Source organism: Bos javanicus, chromosome 1 (assembly GCF_032452875.1).
Source record: "Bos javanicus breed banteng chromosome 1, ARS-OSU_banteng_1.0, whole genome shotgun sequence".
NCBI lineage: Eukaryota > Metazoa > Chordata > Mammalia > Artiodactyla > Bovidae > Bos > Bos javanicus.
The window spans coordinates 84,008,330-84,029,331 of NC_083868.1; the positions used below are offsets into that span (position 1 = coordinate 84,008,330).

At 39.9% G+C, this 21,002-nt stretch overlaps 1 protein-coding gene across 4 annotated transcripts in view; it reads left to right on the forward strand.

Annotated features, from left to right (window-relative positions):
* Window positions 1-21,002, forward strand: part of MCF2L2 (MCF.2 cell line derived transforming sequence-like 2) — a 259,475-nt gene that overhangs the window by 135,746 nt on the left and 102,727 nt on the right. For all 4 annotated transcript variants that reach the window (XM_061414608.1, XM_061414617.1, XM_061414625.1 and 1 more), the window contains 2 exons: window positions 3,323-3,414; window positions 18,254-18,339. In XM_061414608.1, the coding sequence (XP_061270592.1) occupies window positions 3,323-3,414; window positions 18,254-18,339 (178 nt within the window). The remainder of the gene's footprint in view (window positions 1-3,322; window positions 3,415-18,253; window positions 18,340-21,002) is intronic.

The window sequence follows — 21,002 nt, forward strand, 5'->3', positions numbered from 1 at the left end:
CAGGGTGACAATATACAGCCTTGATGTACTCCTTTTCCTATTTGGAACCAGTCTGTTGTTCCATGTCCAGTTCTAACTGTTGCTTCCTGACCAGCATATCGGTTTCTCAAGAGGTTGGTCAGGTGGTCTGGTATTCCCATCTCTTTCAGAATTTTCCACAGTTTATTGTGATCCACACAGTCAAAGGCTTTGGCATAGTCAATAAAGTAGCTTGAACATCTGGAAGTTCACGGTTCACATATTGCTGAAGCCTGGCTTGGAGAATTTTGAGCATTACTTTACTAGCGTGTGAGATGAGTGCAATTGTGCGGTACTTTGAGCATTCTTCGGCATTGCCTTTCTTTGGGATTGGAATGAAAACTGACCTTTTCCAGTTCTGTGGCCACTGCTGAGTTTTCCAAATTTGCTGGCATATTGAGTGCAGCACTTTCACAGCATCATCTTTCAGGATTTCAAATAGCTCAACTGGAATTCCATCACCTCCACTAGCTTTGTTCATAGTGATGCTTCCCAAGGCCCATTTGACTTCACATTCCAGGATGTCTGGCTCTAGGTGAGTGATCAAACCATCATGATTATCTGGGTCATAAAGATCTTTTTTGTACAGTTCTTCTGTGTATTCTTGCTACCTTTTCTTAATATCTTCTGCTTCTGTTAGGTCCATACCATTTCTGTCCTTTATCAAGCCCATCTTTGCATATGTTTCCTTGGTATCTCCAATTTTCTTGAAGACAAAGTACCGCACAATTGCACTCATCTCACATGCTAGTAAAGTAATGCTCAAAATTCTCCAAGCCAGGCTCAGCAATACGTGAACTGTGAACTTCCAGATGTTCAAGCTGGATTTAGAAAAGGCAGAGGAACCAGAGATCAAAGTGCCAACATCTGTTGGATCATCAAAAAAGTGAGAATTTCAGAAAACCATCTACTTCGCTTTATCAACTACACCACAGCCTTTGACTGTGTGGATCACAACAAACTATGGAAAACTTACAGAGATGGGAATACCAGACCACCTGACCTGCCTCCTGAGAAATCTGTATGCAGGTGAGGAAGCAACAGTTAGAACTGGACATGGAACAACAGACTGGTTCCAAATCAGGAAAGGAGTACATTAAGGCTGGCTTAAAACTCAACATTTGGGAAATGAAGATCATGGCATCTGGTCCCATCACTTCATGGCAAATAGATGGGGAAACAGTGGAAACAGTAAGATACTTTATTTGGGGGGGCTCCAAAATCACTGCAATTGGTGACTGCTGACACAAAATTAAAAGACACTTTCTCCTTGGAAGAAAAGTTATGACCAACCTAGATAGCATATTAAAAAGCAGAGACATTATTTTGCCAACCAAGGTCTGTCTAGTCAAAGCTATGGTTTTTCCAGTAGTCATGTATGGATGTGAAAGTTGGACTATAAAGAAAGCTGAGTGCTGAAGAATTGATGGTTTTGAACTGTGTTGTTAGAGAAGACTTTTGAGAATCCTTTGGACAGCAGGAGATCCAACCAGTCCAGCCTAAAGGAAATCAATCCTGAATATTTATTGGAAGGACTGATGCTGAAGCTGAAACTGTAATACTTTGGCCACCTGATGTGAAGAACTGACTCATGTGAAAACACCCTGATGCTGCAAAAGATTGAGAGCGGGAGGAGAAGGGATGACAGAGGATGAGATGATTGGATGGCATCACCACCTCAATGTACATGAGTTCGAGTAAACTCTGGGCGTTGGTAATGGACAGGAAGGCCTGGCATGCTGCAGTCCATGGGGTCACAAGGATTGGACATGACTGAGGACTGAACTGAAGTGAACTGAAGCTAAGGCTCTTTAATATTGTATGCTTCATATGTGGAAGAGCAAAACTTGAGTTCTGGCAACATTGCTCCCACGTCCTTGCCTTTAACTTCACTGCTGTACTTAACAGAGTTAAGGGGAAGTGGTTCTCAGTCATGGGTATTGCCAATCAGTATATGCATTTCTAGCTTCCTGTTACTATACCTAGAATCATTCAGGTTACAGAGATCCTGCAGAGAATGAGGAGCCCAGTGGGTTGTTCATTGTTATAAAATAGATTCAGCAGTCATACAACCTGGGGCAGCTATCTGTGCACTTCACTACAGATTTCAATGTAACATGTTTAGAAAACCCACAGAAAGATCAAGGGGCTTCCAGTTGGCTCACAGAGGCTTGGGAGGGCCTCTGGAGGCAAGACAGTCAACCTCCATCAAGTCTGCCACACATAAGCATCTGGGTGGTATTGGTGACATTAGGTGGATGACATTTTGGCCACCAGACCTAGAAATGTTCATATCCTGTCCTGGGTTAATCGCATGTATCCTGTGAGTTTCCCAAAGGGACTGTATATACAAGGGTGGTGATGGTGACCAGTAAGAATGTAAAGTACCACTTACTTACTAGTCTTGTAGTCATTACCCCCAGGGCAGCCTTCTGGTAAAACTGTTAGAAAGCTACAAATCTAACCAGGGCTTCTCCTCCCCAAATCCCAATCTTACTGCCAAATGACCGTGGAGGTTGAAGACGGCTATTTCCCAGGCATCTTAGTGCCTGGTGGGAAGGAGAGGAGGGAGAGAGAATGATTGAGACATAAGAGTAAGAGCAAGCCTGCCCAATTTCCTCCAGACTCAGCAGATTCTTCACACAGTCATCCTGTCCACTAATAAATGCAATTGTATCAATTCTGGAATGCAACTGTTAGATCATTAGGTTAGCAACAATTTCTATCCTCTTACATAATCATAGTGTGTTTAAATGGTAAGATTTTAGTATTTTTCAAATTTTCTATTAATAATCACTAATTAATTACCTGTATAATGGAAAGAATATACTCAGTAGAATGTGGTACCTAGAATTCAATCTTCCAATCCAAGAACAACATCAAGTGCAATGTTATACATTGCAAATGAAAATGCTAAAGCATCAGTGTATAAACAGAACCTATGAAGCTTAGAATAGTTAAGGAAGACTTCATGAAGAAAACAACTTTTTAACTGGGCCTTAAAAATGGGAATGATGGAAACTATCATTTTTACCATGTTACCTTGATTGACTGGTTGCAGTTTGATGTTTTCCCTTGGTGTTGGGTATGACTTTTTTCTCTTTGGATCAAGTGCCTGGGATCAAGGACTCTTTCTTTTCTGCATCTCCTCTTCACCTCCAATTTCATCTACTATTTTGAAAATATGTAGCAGCTCAATTAAGCTTTGTTAATCAACTACATCAGCATGATCCAAGTCAGGCTAAGTGCTCTGAGTTATTAGCCAACTAGCCAAATTAATGGCAGGTTTCCTTTATCTCTCTAGTTCCTCATCAGAAAACATCTGAGGAACCTTATACAGAGACAGATTTAAACTCAGAGGAAAAGGAAGATGATGAGACTAAATCTGAAGTCAAGGTAAGATCACCTTTCCTTTACTGATAGAAATTTCTGACATATTTAAGAGTGCTGCCATCAGTCAGTCAGTTCAGTTGCTCAGTCGTGTCCGACTCTTTGCGACCCCATGAATTGCAGCATGCCAGGCCTCCCTGTCCATCACCAGCTCCCAGAGTTTGCTCAAACTCACGTCCATCGAGTCGGTGATGCCATCCAGCCATCTCATCCTCTGTTGTCCCCTTTTCCTGCTGCCATAATTATCAATAAACCAATAAATTGTTTCCCTATTTTGTATCTATCATCACCCCCAGAAGATGTGCCCATAAAGGCACATAGCACAGTCTAGCGCTCCTAAGAGATGAGCTTTTAGAATTGCTTCCTTTTCTTAATTGCAACTAAAAATGAAAAGCTGTTTGGTCATACATAACTGGGGCTTCCCAGGTGGTGCTAGTAGTAAAGAACCACTAGTTCAGGAAACAGAAGAGACATGGGTTTGATCCCTGGGTCAGGAAGATCCCCTGGAGGAGGGCATAACAACCCACTCCAGCATTCTTGCCTAGAGAATCCCATGGATAGAGAAGCCTGGCAGGCTACAGTCCATAAGGTTGCAAAGAGTCAGTCACGACTAAAGCAACTTAGCATAGCACATACAGCATAATGTACATGATTGTTGGTAGATAATGTTTTATTGAAGAAAAAATCATTTTATTCATTCCTATAATCTGACTTGATATTTAAAATTGGTAGAACAGTGTATGCTTTATATAAGAACATGACAAAATTGCATACAGCTACACACACACACACACACACACACACACACACACACACATAGCTGATGAACTCTGAATAAGCACTGTGGATTGTGCCAAAGTCATTTTCTTGCTTTTAATACTATACTCTAGTTGTGTGAGATGTTAACATTTGAGGAGGTTGGGGGAAGAATTCATGGGACTTACCTGTACATTTATTTGTAAACTCATGTGAATCTACAATTATTGCAAAATAAAATTTTTTTTTTCAAAAAAGCATAAGCTTTGGAATCTGGCAGACCTAGATGTAAGCAATATAACCTCTCTACACCTCAGTTTCTCATCTGTAAAACTGGTAATAACAACAGCTACCTCCTGAAACTGTTTTAAACATCAATAGAAAATTTTGAAAACAGCCAAGCACTGTATAATTGTACAGTAATGCTATATTCAAAAACCCAAGCAAAATGAATTATGAATATGTATCGCTGTTTAGCAACCCCAGAACAGATCCCCTTTCCTCTGCCTCACTGAAAAATTAAATATCTGGCTGACTGAATGGTTCTGAAACACAAGCTAGTAGGCTGTGGGCTCAAATGTACTTCACCAATGGTTCATATTCATCATTCCTAATGTGTCCAAATCTAGGTCCCCCCCACAGAGAATCCACTGACCATTAAGGAGTCAGGCAGAAAGCAAGTCACAGGCTCTTCTTCCTGGAGGCAGATACAATGTGGGAACTAGTTCCCAGCAGACTTTCCTTAGAAAGTTGCATTCTTCTGTGTTTGTTCAGCCATCCTTCTGTATTCCGGGCAGACGAGGGCACTGTTACTGCTGTTTTAGCATCCCTAATAGTTGTAGGTATTACATTACCCTGTCTTCTAGAGTTAGGAAACAGTTTGCAACTTCATACAGTCTTATAAAAAAATTTTTTTTGTCAATGTCTTTGTCTGGTTTTGGTATCAGGGTAATGGTGGCTTCATAGAATAACTTTGGGAGTGTTTCCTCCTCTTCAGCCTTTTGGAAAAGTTTGAGAATGATCAATGTAAGTTCTTATTTGTATGTGTGGTTAGAATTCCCCAGTGAAGCCCTCTGGTCCTGGACTTTTGTTTGCAATGAGTTTTGATCATTATTATTATTATGGATTCTATCTCACTTTCAGTGATCAATCTTCTTAGATTATCTATTTCTTCTTGATTCAGTTTTAGTGGGCTGTATGTTTCTAAAAGCTTGTCAATTTCCTCTAGGTTGTCCAATTTGTTGGCATATAATTATTCATAGTATCATACAGTCTTGGTCAAACAACTTTTGAATGGGCAAATGTAAATAAACTTCACCTGACTTGACATTCAGGAAGTCTGTGAAATCATTAAGTTATATAAAAAGGGTTTAACTATGATCACCTTCAAAACTGAGCATCAATCTACCCTTTTCTGTACCCTGGTCTCCAGAGAATGTCATCTCTGAAGGTGAGGTCTGTGTCAAGTGCACCAGAGCCCAGATTGGGTACCTGAACTCACATGTCATTGCATTGACTCACAATGTGATTTCAACTCATTTCATATCTCTGTGACCTACTTTGCCTATCTTTAGACAGCATATTTATGACCTGCACACTTTTTTGTTATTTATTTTTAATTGAAGGATAATTGCTTTACAGTATCGTGTTGGTTTCTACCAAACATAAACATGAATCAGCCATAGGTTTACAATACTTTATAAACATGCCATAGGAGTTGTCAGTATGTAAAGGTTCTCATATATAAGAATTCAAATTAGAGTAAATTATTTCAATAATTATAAACAATATGAGTGCTATTGTTTTATTTGTTGTAAAAGAAAAAAAAAAGGAAATATTGTCAGTAAAATAAAGCACATTTCCTCAGGGAAAACCTCAAAGTATTTAAGGCCAAAGGTTTCCATAAGCTATATTTATCATTTACTCTGATATTGCTACTGCTACTGCTAAGTCGCTTCAGTCGTGTCCGACTCTGTGCGACCCCATAGACGGAAGCCCACCAGGCTCCCCGTCCCTGGGATTCTCCAGGCAAGAACACTGGAGTGGGTTGCCATTTCCTTCTCCAATGCATGAAGTGAAAAGGGAAAGTGAAGTCGCTCAGTCGTGTCTGACTCTTCGCAACCCCATGGACTGCGGCCTACCAGGCTCCTCCGTCCATGGGATTTTCCAGGCAAGAGTACTGGAGTGGGGTGCCATTGCCTTCTCCGACTCTGATATTACATACTGGTAAAAATAAACAGTGCAGGAACAGGGGTGGCTATAGACAGAGGCCAACAGGGTTGGAAAATGTTGAGTAGGATTCAGAAAACTCTGACCACCAAACCTCTGATTTCTTCCTTCTGCTGTGCTGTTTGTTTAACTCAGGCTCCAAGCCCATCCTGCTAAGATGCTTGTTCCCACTGGGTTTAGGCAGATCACCACCAGCAGAGGTCCTCCTGAGCAGACACAGGTACAGGCTATTGCCATCCTTCTGTGCTTGTGTTGCTTTTTCCCTTGCTGTTGCCTTGTTTAGGCATTTAATGAAGGGCTTTTCTCACAAGAACTTATATGTTAACAGTCAAGGTAGAAAAGCAAGCAGAGTAGGAACAGAGGCTGCCAAACTTCCTCATTTTGGAGAACAGTGGCATGTCAGACTTTTGCTTCTAAAGCCCACAGCTATGAGAAGAGTAAGCAGAATCCACAGTCATGAACAATGTAAGTAGGAAGATAGGAGATTTGTGCACTAAAGCCCCAAATCCTGGACCTAGAAATCAATTTAGAATCAGTAAAGGCAATTAGTGTTTCCCAAGGTGGGTGGTATAACCAGGAAAATCATCATTCTAAAATATGTAAGAAAACTAGTAAGAAAAAAGGTAAATTAGAAAAGAAGGTTTAGATACATGCCCTGTTCAAAGCAGGGACAAGGAAGTTGAATGACACCAAGAACAATCACTGATGCTTGTGTTTTATCACTGTCGAAAGCAGATGACCAGGATAGGAGAACACGCATCTGCCTCCAGGTAACAATTCCGACATCTTTTAAGCCTTAGGCCAGGAATTCAAAGATGAAATGAAGCCACAGCCAGTCTAGGAGAGTGAATCATAAGGTTGTGATAAACGTTCCTCCTTGCCCTCAAGAGGAAATGCTCATGGGCGGAAAAAAAAGCTTTAAACCCAAATCATTCATGATTTCTGCTGGAATCACTGATACTACCTGCAGGTAAGATCATGATACAATTTTATCATCATCAGAGAATTCATTCCCAAAAAAGGTGTCCCCTGTTCTGTGGCAGGAGGATCTCTGGTGTGCCAGTTCATAAGAACTTGACAAGCTCAATTTGAGGAGGCAACTGAGACTCATGGGGCAGTCTGGCAGCTGTGAAGGCATGTGCTTGGCCCCCTGACACTGTCTCTGGGAAAGCCACAGTGGAGTCATTTGCTGTGGTTGCTGGCAGTAGTGAAATGGCTACTTTCTGTCTTTCATGTCACCAGTTGGAAGTTGAAAGCATGACTCACCGAGGCTGCTTTCCCTGGGCTGTGCATATCACTGCCTCTTTGAAGCTGTAAGGAAGCCAAAGGCTGATGAGAGTTTTTTTCTTGAACACCAACCCTCAGGAAAAAGGAAGTGCTGTTGGCCGTGAGCACCATGAACAGTGTTTCTGGGCACCTATTAAAATAGCAAGGCCTTTTCAGGCTTCTGAGCAAACAGGCTCCTTCATAAAATTTTTTTAAAAGCATAAAAAGCCAAGGTAGAAAGAAAACTGAGGTGAGGGAATGGTTGCTACACTGACTGAGGGCCAGACATTATGCTGGGTCCTATGTATACCTGACTTCATCACTAGTCCTCAATTTGTGAGGAAGGTGACCCCTCCTTTCTTTTGTCTGTGATGCTGCTGAGATTTGGAGAAACTAAGTGAGTTTCCCCAGGGCTCACACATCCAGTAAATGATTGAATTGGAATCTGAAATTAGCAGTTTACTTAATCTTGCATTTACTTTTCTATCTAATTTAACCTATCTACATTATAACTTACTTAATCTACCTAACTAGCAATTTACTTAACCTTTCATCCTCTAACTTTCCTCTTCTGCAAAATGCAGATAAAAAGTGACCTCCTCCAAGTGGCTGATTATATGAGTAATATATAGAAAGCACCTAGCATGATGCCTGGCATACAGAAGATTCTTAGTAATGTTAGTTTCCTATTTAATCCTATATTTATTTATAAACATAATAAACATAGAATAATCTGTATAAGAGATGAAAAGAAGCTGAAAGAAGGTCAGATTTAGGTCTTAAATAGCTTCTCCTAATCTTGATATGTATCTTTTTGCCAAATGATAACAGATAATGGCCAAATTCAGTTCATTGCTTTCTCACCCTTCTGAATCCCAGAATCTTTCATTTACCAGTTTCTCACCAAGAGAACTACGTGTACTATAAGCACATTTCACTGTTCACTTTCTGTGATGTTTTGAAGTCTGATCATTCTTAGAGATAATAAGAAATTCAAAGAATCCACCAAATCTTGAGCTCCCCAGCCAAGCTCTCTGATCAGTTTCTAGAATGAAGATTCTTAAGGTTTCCTATGTACTACAACCCTGAGAAGCTTATTCACAAAACAGATTCTCAGGCTCCAGCCACAGAGATGCTAATTCAGGAGGTCTGGGGTAGGGCCCAGGAATCTGAATTTTTAACTTGTGCATATGGTGACGAGAATGCAGCTGGTATAAGGACTGCACTTTTGGTCACATGGGACTAGAGGCTATATGTGTAGGCCATTCAGATAAAGAAGAAATTATTAAGGTACATATGGGTTTCATAGGCTAATACAGGGTCCAGAAGGTAGGAGAGTGAGGATGTGACTATATTCATCTTATGAGAATATATTTTTCACTGAAGGAACTACATGAAAAAAAAAAAGAATAATAGTCAGACCACTATTGGCTTTGCTCTTTGACCAATACAAAATTGACCTGACTAAAATATTTGATGTGTCCCATTTGGGTGGCTTATTCAGCTCAATTTAATAAATATCAAAGCTATTGCTATGGGTCACATATGGGAAACAATTCTAACATGGGACCTAAATTCAAGAAACTTATAAGTTTCAGGGGAGAAACAACCTATTTCTAATAATTTATAATACGAAGCAGAATGACATACCTCTGGTAAAATGAATATTATGTATTAGAAGGCAGAAGTTTGAGTAAGCTCATGGACATGAGTTTGAGTAAGCTCCGGGAGTTGGTGATGGACAGAGAAGCCTGGCATGCTGCAGTCCATGGGGTCGCAAAGAGTCTGACACGACTGAGCGACTGAACTGAACTGAGAAGGCAGAAGAGGGGACAGTTCGTAGCAAGTATGTCAGGAACATTTATTCAAAGAAGGTGACATTTGAACTTTAAAGAATAAGTACAGAGTACCAGTCTGGATTCCTACTGTTATATAGAGGTTTCCCACTAACTAGCTATTTTATACCTGGTAGTGTATATAGGTCAGTGCTACTCTCTCAGTTTGTCCATATTCTCCCTCTGGTGCTCTGTAACAACCTAGAGGGGTGGGATGGGGGTATCAAGAGGGAGGGGATAGATACTTATGGCTGATTTCCATTATCAGACACATATAGATGCTTATAGCTGATTTTTATTGTTATACAGCTGAAACCAACACAACACTGTAAACCAAGTATCCTTCAACTGAAAATTTTAAAGAAAGAATAAATGCAACTTTGAACACAATGCAGTTGAAGCCACCAAGGTGAAAAGGCTACAAGCTGTGCAATTCCAACTCTAGGACGTTCTTGAAAAGGCAGAACCCATGGAGACAGCAAAAGATCAGTGGTCGCCAGGGGTTAGTGGGGAGGAGGGATAAATACGCAGAGCACAGAGGAATTTTAGGGCAGAAAAGTACTTTATGACCTGTCAATGCAGGTTCTTGTTTGCAGCAAGTATACCCTCTGGGGATGTGACGGTGGGGGCTGGGGACAAGGGATCTCTGCCTTCCATTCACTTTTGCATGCAACCTAAAACTGCTCTGAAAAATAAAACCTATTTAAAAAATTAAAAGAATAAATGCAACTTTGAAAGGTAGATAAGACAGAGAAGGCCAGTCCAGGATGGGGAAGGAGTAAAGCCTCAGAAATCTGAAGGGAGCATAGGCTATTCTGGGAATAGTCTAAGAAAACTGGGAAGGTGGACCAAAGACAGATTGCTTAAGGCTTTGGTTGAGGGTTTTTGCCAACAAGGGCACCTGTGTACTGGCACGACATGGATACAGCAATGGAGAGTAAATTAGATGAAGACAGGCAGGCTGACCACCTGCCAGCAGTTGTCACAGTCTAGCTGAGATTTCGATGTTGAGAGCCTACTAATGGCAGTGGCAAAAAAAGAAGATGCGCAGAGCTCATACCCATTAGTCCAGATGTTCCGCTGCACCCCCCTACCCCACCAGGAATACTCTAGACTGTTAAAGAAAGTTTGATGAATGAAGGAATAGATCAAGGCAGAGAAATAAGAGGATAGATTTAATGGGGAAGGATACTGAAGAGCCCTTCAAGTTTTTCATCTTGGATCCCTTAGGAGATGAATTTGTTAGCTAACATAGAGCACTCAGTTCAGTTCAGGTCAGTTGCTCAGTCGTGTCTGACTCTTTGCCACCCCATGAACCGCAGCACGCCTGGCCTCCCTGTCCATCACCAATTCCTGGAGTTCACCCAAACTCATGTCCATTGAGTCAGTGATGCCATCCAAACATCTCATCCTCTGTTGTCCCCTTCTCTTCCTGCCCTCAATCGTTCCCAGAATCAGGGTCTTTTTTCAGATAAGTCAGCTCTTTGCATCAGGTGGCCAAAGTATTGGAGTTTCAGCTTCAACATCAGTGTTCCAATGAACACTCAGGACTGATCTTCTTTATGATGGACTGGTTGGATCTCCTTGTAGTCCAAGGGACTCTCAAGAGTCTTCTCCAACACCATAGTTCAAAAGCATCAATTCTTCAGTGCTCAGCTTTCTTCACAGTCCAACTTTCACATCCATACATGACCACTGGAAAAACCATAGCTTAACTAGACAGACCTTTGTGGACAAAGTAATGTCTCTGCTTGTTAATATGCTGTCTAGATTGGTCATAACTTTCCTTCCAAGGAGTAAGTGTCTTTTAATTTCATGGCTGCAGTCACCATCTGCAGTGATTGTGGAGCCCAGAAAAATAAAGTCTGACAATGTTTCCATGTTTCCCCATCTATTTCCCATGAAGTGATGGGACCAGATGCCATGATCTTCGTTTTCTTAATGTTGAGCTTTAAGCCAACTTTTACACTCTCCTCTTTCACTTTCATCAAGAGGCTCTTCAGTTCATCTTTACTTTCTGCCATAAGGGTGGTGTCATCTGCATATCTGAGGTTATTGATATTTCTCCTGGAAATCTTGATTCTAGCTTGTGATTCATCCAGACCAGCGTTTCTCATGAAGTACTCTGCATATAAGTTAAATAAGCAGGGTGACAATATACAGCCTTGACGTACTCCTTTTCCTATTTGGAGCCAGTCTGTTGTTCCATGTCCAGTTCTAACTGTTGCTTCCTGACCTGCATATTGGTTTCTCAAGAGGTTGGTCAGGTGGTCTGAGATTCCCATCTCTTTCAGAATTTTCCACAGTTTATTGTGATTTACAGACATGTAAAAATTGTTACACTAACATTTATGCATTAAAGTTAAAATCACATGAAATAAAACAACCTCAGAAAATTTAGGATGTATGGGCAACTTCCTTTCAGTGTCCTAGGCTTACTTATTTCCTTCACATTTTCTTGGTTGGGGAATGGCAGAACAGTATCCTGTGACATATTCCTTACTTTCTGATATTTTTAACAGAACTACAGACCTGCATATCATTGGTAAAACAATGTTTGTAGTTTTTTGAGAAGACATTTCCTTCCATAAACAAATATTATAAGTAATGTTTAGATATTAGTCCAACCTATAATAGCCAATTTAACCAGTAAGAACAGTGAACTAATTATTAACAATTCTAGCTGGGAAATTCAAGACCTTAGATACAAGAGACCCTAGAAAATTTTGTAAAGTTTGCATCTGGGACCCATTTCCTTATCTTCTCTAGTTGTTTCCTCTTTCCACAAAGCTTCTGGACCACTAATGCGTGTCTCCTCAAGCTTGCTCTTCCCTCCAAAGGATTTCAGTCTATAAAATGTTCTAAAGCCTTCCTCTTCTGCCTCCTCTCTTCTCCCCTACCTCTCGGAAGCTTCCTCCCAATACAGCTGATCTGGACCAGAGGTGAGAGAAATCTGAATGAGCTAGTTCACAGCAATGCATGGCTGAGTGACTGGCAGTCCCTTAACCCCTCTGCAAATACTTGCCATCTTTTAAAAGGGACTGACAGCCCCTTTTATCCAAAGGAATCTTTAGACTGTGGCTTCTTCAGTGAAGTGTAGGAAAAAGTGTGCTGGAAAAAGGTCTGGGAGAGGGAGCAAATAGGATGGAACAGCTGACTAGGGATTCCCTTGAAGGATAGGTTCTCTAATTGGTTCCTGTTCAAAAGTCCTTCCTATTCTCCACATTAGGACCCACTGAACCTCAAAAATCAGCGGGGTGGGGTTTCCCTTTCCTGGTAGTTCCAGCAATGAAGAGGGCAGACTATTTCCTCTCAAGCTGATATTTTTCACTCTGAGAAATACAATGTCTTCAAGGTCACCCTAGACTGAGGCTGGAGGTTTCCTTTCCTTTCCTTCCTGCTCTCCTCCTCTAAGCCATGCCAATCTATTTTATTCAGAGGTTCTTACTTTCCATACCTCTTTTGCTTTCTTGGGTTTTCATTATTAATTTACAGTGCCAGAAGAGGCTTAACCTTAAAGACTTCCTGTAATGATCACTCTTCATACTTTAAATAATAGGGTAGGACTTCCCGGCTGGTTCAGTGGCTAAGACTCTATGCTCCCAATATAGGGGGCCCAATTTCAATCCCCAGTCAGGGAACTAGACCCTGCATGCTGCAACTAAGACCCAGTGCAGCTAAGTAAATAGATAAATAAATATTTTTGATAAAAATAAATAAATAATGAAGAGGTGGTTTAGCTCCTTATCTGCCTTCCATTTTCTCTCTCAGAATTCAGTCTAGCAGCTTTTCTTTTTAAGAAATGTGATAATATAATAAACCATACCTTTAAATTACCAGATACCATCTCTTTAAAAGAGTTGGAGATGAAGTTGCTCTCTGAGCATTCCTAAAATCATAAAGAGAAATCACTTAATTTCAGGGAAAAACTAATTTGATTCTGTTTCAGATGTTGCTGTCTCTTTTGGGGGGAAAATGTTAATAATCAATTGAAAATTAGCTCTTGATAATATTTACAATGTAAGTTTTAAAAAGATAGATTCTTCAGAGAAATTGAGATTAAAAAAAATTTTTTTTACAAAATTCCTTTAGGTTTGGCACTTAGCCTATTTTTTTCAAGTTTTGAAAATATGTCTTTCTTCAAAATATAGGGGAGACAAACAATCAGATTCTATGTTGAGTAGATATAGGAAGTCATGATTAAAGGTGATTCAGGAAAAACTGCATGTAGGTTGGTGTCACTTTGAAACCAGGGAGAGGCTAAGGTACTGGGAGTGATGCAGAGCCTGGAGCAGCTACCAGCCTGCCTGCCTTAATGAACACAGTAGGAGGGAGTTCCCCACCTGGTTGGCCTCCCAAAGGAGTAGTTTATGCATTGGTTCCCTTTTACAGCACCAGTTGACTGAGAAAATCCCTTCTTTGGGATGCCCTGGGGTATTTCCAAGTCAGGGTGACTGAAGGAAAACAGGATATGATTTCACAAGAAACTTGTTCTGCTTTCAAATCACCTCATTTTATAATTCATTTAGTGAGGTTTGTAAGGAAACCCTAACAGAGAAATAAAGCAGCAATTGGTGGGTTGGTCTGTGGTCAGTTTTCTTGGCTCATTATTTGAATCAAAGGACCAATATTTGAAAACAAGCATTTATTTGTATATGTTCTCCTCATAGAGCTTTCAGGAAGCTTAATTCAAAAGTTTCCCAAAAGCACTCTAGCTGTAGGTTAGCTTTCATCTCAAAATTGGAAGCAATAACACCTATGTTGGTATTTTATATTATCAACAGAGGAACATTTAATTGCCAAATTACTCACCTCCCTCATTTTACACAGAAGAAAATGGATACCCAGGGAGATTAAGTGACATGGCCAACATCTCCTAGCTAGCGATTAATGTGGGGGCTCTTATACATAAGCAGGTAGCAACTGCCCCACAATTACTGAAGATCAGCATGCTGAGTGCATTACATAATTGCCTATTGTAATCTCCACCTAGTAGATATTAAAGAACCAACCATAAATACCATTTATTAAGCTTTTCCTTTGTGCTAAGTATTTTAATGTTTGCCAACAAAGGTCCATATAGTCAAAACTATGGTTTTTCCAGTAGTCATATATGGATGTGAGAGTTGGATCATGAAGAAGGCTGAGCACCAAAGAACTGATGCTTTTGAATTGTGCTGGAGAAAACTCTTGAGAATCCCTTGGACAGCAAGGAGATCAAATCAGTCAATCCTAAAGGAAATCAACCCTGAATATTCATTGGAAAGACTGATGCTAAAGCTGAAGCTGCAATACTTTGGCTATAAAGAGCTAAGTCATTGGAAAAGACCCTAATGCTGGGAAAGACTGAAGGCAGGAGGAGAAGGAGGTGACAGAGGATGAGATGGTTGGATGGTATCACCGACTTGATGGACATGGGTTTGGGCAAACTCCAGGAGATAGTGAAGGACAGGGAAGCCTGGCCTGCTGCCGTCCATGGGGTCATAGAGTTACACCCGACTGAGCAACTGAATACCAACAATCACAGTAACCTTCTGATATAGATATTTTTACACCTATTTTACTCATAGAGAAGTAAGGTGCTACCCAAGGCCACTTTGAAAAAAAAAAACAAGCTGGGGATTTCCACCCAGATTTACCTCTCATGCCTCAGTTTGTATGTTTTTCACTCAGTTTTCACTCTTTAAGAGATTTTCAAATTATAGGTCACAGTGGTAACAGTGAACTCAGGTGGGTTTACTAGCATTTATAAATAAATAAATAAGTAAAAGAATAGAGTGCAATGGGATAGAATTTAAAATAGAATGTATCCAATCACAAAATCACACAAGCATTTTTCAGTTACATGTACATCTGTTGTATGTTTTTTCCAACACCACCAAACAATTAACTCAGTTCTACACAGTCTACTTGGAGATAGCATCAGATTCCAAACAATGAGGACTCAGCCTTATTAAGACTGCTCCCAAGCCCCTTCAGAGGCCAAAGGCAAACACAAGTTGTCACCTGTGCTTCTGAGAAACTGGCTAGGTGCTTCCTAAAAGTTACCTCATTAACATAAACCCAAGTGTGGTTGAAAGGGATTTGTTATAAATATCAAGACACTCTTAACACAGCAAATTTTAGGACCTCTGTGCCAGATGAAAATCAAATATCGATTTCTCAACTATAAATCACAATATATATGTGTAAGTGTTATTATGTAAACATTTTTCCTGTGGACTGTGGTCAGATTTTGAAAGCCACTGCACCAAACTAATCCATCTAAACCTTAGCAAAACACTGGTATATAGTGCAGGTAACTGCAGGCTCTCATTAAAAGAGTCCCCAGATCTGCTGTGGGTCCTTCCATATATCCTCAAAAACATGGGTGTTGTATTCCATCAACCTTGATTGACAGAGGACTCTCCTTCCACCCTAACACCAACTGTCTGACATGTGGCCATAAGAACATAGGTTGACACAACCAAGTCCATACCCAGGCATTTCAGCAAGCCTGTGAAGTCCTCTCAAACATGACAGTCTGTATTAGAGGGGCATCATCATTCTGTATAAAAGATGACAAATTTCAGACCTGTACCTTGAGTCACTGTTATTTTTCCATCACTATAAAAGGTTGTCATGAAATAAGAGACTCTACAATCCACCATAGTAACAATAGATCACTAGAGTTAGAAAGAGCACAGTTCATTTCACAAGTGTAAGTGACTTTTACAGTGAGAGGGGGTTTTGTTAATAATGATAGCTACTCTTTCTGAAGGTATTGCATGTTGTGGATTCAAAGGTGAATAAGGCTGGAGCTCAAAGTCTAGTGGGTATTTTTGTCGTTGTAACGTCACAGAGGAGGAACTAGAAAGGGATGCAGTGTAACATTAACTGCCATAGTAATTAGCTCAACATTACATAGAAAATGTGAAGAAAGAGCTTTGATAGTGTGGTGAAAATACCTAGATTGGTTTGAATCCAAGGACTGGTATTTACTTCTGTGTATGATTGAAGTGAAAAATAAATTCTAGTCTCTGGTCTAGAGAGTCTAAGACTAAAATATATTTAAGAGGGAACTAAAATATATTTAAGAGGGAACTAAAATATATTTAAGAGGGAACTAAAAATTTAGATTCTCATTGAAATGATAGCCTATATTAAAAGAAAAAATATGAACCTGAATGGAAGATTGTTCTTATATTTTAGAGCTAAATTAGCAAAGCTAGTATCTCAAATTCTTTTATTAGCCTGCTTTCTGGATATGATACCAGGTTTGGGAAGATATCTATAAAAGGATATAAATATCCTTTATATATATATATAAAAGGATAGAAAATCCTTGGTTTTCTTTCATACACTGAACTTTTTAAAATTGCTGTTTCTGTGGTCTGCATTGTAGATAATAAAACAAGCTTAACTTGACTACTCTCTGCTAATCCAGATAGAGGATTCTCTTGCATTGTCTACATCTATCTGAGCAGCCTGTCACTCTGACCTGTTCTGCAAGTTAGTTCATCTGAGACTGGGCAAAGCTCATCCTTCAACTTTTAGTTCAAATTACAAGGAATCTTTGTGTTTATTCATTAAGTTTCCCTTAATGATACTTTTGCAAGAGGGCCCCTTCTAAATCTCTACTCTCTTTTGTGACAGTGTAAAATAACTCATTTAAACAGAACCTAGCAGGCAGGAAGAACTCAAATGCTGGCTAATTATTTACTTGCTCATTATTGGTTAATACCTTTATTATAATACTACGGTCGCTATCAGTATGATACACAAATTCACGTTCTTGTTAAAATTATATTTTCTTGAAAGTAAATTCAGTAGGGGTCTTGTTTCTTCTTGAGAATTAAATGCCCAGTGTTATTCTGAAAAAGATCTGCAACCCTATGTGGCAGATAGTGCTGTTACCAGAAGGGGGACCCCCTCCCCCCCACTTACAGGGCCCAAGAGTGGGCTCTAATACTCGGAAATGAATTGTCTGAGGAGACACACGTACTGACAGAGCAAGAGAGCTTTTTGGGAAGGCGCCTGAGTGGAGAGTAGCAGGGGAAGCAAAGGCAGGTTTGGCAGCTATGGCAGGGAAACCTGCCACATGGCTCTCAGGTTTTATGGTAATGGGGTTACCTTTCTGGGTTGTCTCTGGCCAGTCATCTTGCTTAGCCCATATTTGGTCTGACTCAAGGTCCTTCCTGGTGACACAAACATTTCTCAGCTAAGATGTATCCCAGCATAAGGGTTTCTGGGAGGTTGGCAGGACATATTATGGATTGGCACCTCCTCCTTCCTTTTGGCCCCTCTCAAATTCTCTCAGAAGCAGCATTTTGTTCCTTATCAGGATCTTCTGTTGTGAGATAGTTCATGCAAGTGGTTATTATTGTGCCTGGCCAAGGCAGGCAGTTGCATGGGTTCCATGTTCTAGGGGAGGAAATCAAGAGATTCAGTGAATTTGCCCAAGGTCTTAGAGGTGGCTCATAGTGGAGCAGGACTTCCAACTATCAGCTGGCTTTACCAACTGCATGGGTGACCACTCTGCACTGCCCAAGGAGGCAGTGTGATGGAACGGACTTGTGATTACCAGCCTGTGAAAACTGGACCCCAGGCTTATCTCATCTCTGCCTTTAGCTCTCTTTCTAAGCTTGAGCAGGTCACAACTTCTCCAAACCTTGATTTCTTACCAAAGAAATAGAAGACATTTGGGAATAGAAAAATATAGGTAAGAGCCCTCCTCCCCAAACAAATAGATGATCTTACCAAAATTTCTTTCACTTTAGAATGAAGAAATACTTGAAAGCAGTCATGATGCAGACAACCCTGAGCCAGAGCAGCCTGATGGTTCCAAAAATCTTTCTCACAGCAGGTAAGATTTCACATCCCTTTGTAGAAGTCATTTTAACCTTTTAAGGGGTGAGTGTGGTAGGGGGAGGAAGGTGGGATATATTCACTTTTAAATCTCATAACTAATCTTTCCTAGGTAAATTAACATATTTATTCTGTATACTAACTAACCTTCATTATTTACCCATGAACAAAATTCATGAATTTCATAAAAGCAACAAGCAGGAGCTGAAAAATGGCACCTACAAAGGCTTTTTAAAAACACTGGATTATCAAGAAAATTGTAAATGAAAAGCTATTGCTAATATGAATTATTGATTTTAAAGCATTTAAAGGATATAGGTTCCCCAGAGACACAATTTATACAAGTGTAATGCTATCTGGGGGGCTTCCCTGGTGGCTCAGTGGCAAAGAATCTGCCTCACAGTGCAGGAGATGCGGGTTTTATCCCTGGGTCAGGAAGATCCCCTGGAGAAGGAAATGGCTATCCACTCTAGTATTCTTTCCTGGAAAATGTCATGGACAGAGGAGCCTGGCAGAGTACAGTCTAGGGGTATTGATTTTATTGACACAAAAGAGTCGACACAATTGAATGACTAGACAGCAGCACAGATGCTATTTTTGGCCTACAGAAAGGTATCTGCGTGCATATGAATGCTCTCTTGATCAGAAAGCCTAAATTATGGCAGTTAAGACCAAAAGGATGAGATGGTTGGATGGCATCACCGACTCTATGCACATGAGTTTGAGTAAGCTCCAGGAGTTGGTGATTGACAGGGAAGTCTGGCTTGCTGCAGACCATGGGGTTGCAAAGAGTTGGACGTGTCTGAGCAACTGAACTGAACTGAAGACCAAAAGCATGAAAGGAAACTCACTTTTTAAAAAATCTTTACACTCAGAATTCTCATCATTACCTCTAATCTAGCATTTGTCATGTTTTTTTACCGACACCATTTGACTTACAAATTCCTTTATGAGCTGCTTTTATCGCCCAGTCTATCACGTTTAGCTCTTAGCAGGCCTCCATAAACATGCTTGTAATGAAATGAACAAATATCTTTCAGAACTCGCCTCTTGATTAAAGCTAATATTAGTTTAATTAGACTACTTGCTATTCTTTCCCTTTAAAGTGTATTCAAGGAAACATGTGGGCTATTACTGGTTGAAATATACCTTTGAGTTATAGTAAAAGGAGCAGTTCAGCATATCTGAATTAGGTTGGGTTGTGTCTGAGATGAACCACTTGACAATGTGTTCTGTTGTTTTCCTTGACAGTATATCATTGGGGACTTCTCTATTACTACAACCACACTTACTTTTATAATTGTAGTTTGTCTTATAGTGAATGCTTTAAGTTAATTGGTGAATTATTATATTAATTTATAGTAGTGGTTTAGTCACTAAGTCATGTCCAACTCTTTGCCACCCCATGGACTGACTGTAGCCCCCTAGGCTCCTCTGTCCATGGGATTCTCCAGGCAAGAATACTGGAGTGGGTTGCCATTTCCTTCTTTAGGGGATCTTTCCAACCTAGGGATTGAACCCAGGTTTCCTGCATTTCAGGCAGATTCTTTACCGACTGTGCCACAAAGCATGATTAAATCATACTTCTAATGAGAAAAACAAATAGGAAAAGTTACAGCATTTAATGAAACAAAAATATATAAGATTCTTACAAAAGAACTTTGAGAAAAAGCCAAATTAGCTAGTGGATTGAGCAGGAGATAGGAGAAACTGTAAGATTACTCATTTTGTTCTCCCAGAAGCTTTGAATAACTACTATAAGGTCATACCTTTGCTGTAACAATTTAATCTGTATTTCCTTTTTTACTTTTGATTTTACAGTTTTGAGTTTTTAATGTATAACTAATATAAATTTGTTGGGCTACAGTTGGATAGGTATAATATGCTTGGCATATAGTAAGCATTCAGATTTTGTTGAATAAATTATAAACTTTTAAGTAGTACAGGTAAAATGTTATAACAATGTCCATTAAGGGTTCTGAATAATTAATCTCTTTTCACATTTGGATGGCTTGCCAGAATAACATTACTTTATTATATTTGGAAAAAGTAATGATTTTAAGCATTATGTGATAATACTGGGCATAGTCCCTACCTTCAGAACTTATATTTTAGCTAGGGAAAAAAACGCATGAAATGATTCCTAGGTAGCACAATAATGTATGTGATTCAGTATGTATTTTAGAGGGAGGGGAGGAGATGCTTAATGGAAGAGCAGAATTGGGGTTGTAGATATAAGATTTCAACAACTTCAGGAGAAAGTGTTTCTAAAAAGGGAAACCAGTTTATGCAAGGTAAGGTTGGTCATGAACAAAATTTGTGGTGGGTAATGGTGGCTACAAGGAGTGAAGGAGGAGGAGAAGATTAGATAAAACCTTGAAAACCAGGCAGAAGAGATTGGACTTGATGCTGGAGGCAGTAAGGAGCCTTTGAGTTCTGGAGCAGAGTAACATCATATAATGAAAGCTTGAGGCTAGTCCCACTGCAGGACAAACATAGTTACGGAGACATCTAACATTTCTCTCATTATTACAGAAGAACGAATAACCCTGTATATCAGTAGTTCTCTGTTCTGATTCTCATTGTAGCTGTGGTATTCAATTAAAGTCCCAAATACAGGTCAACTCAACTCTTCTGTGTAATTATCATTTAAGTCCCAAC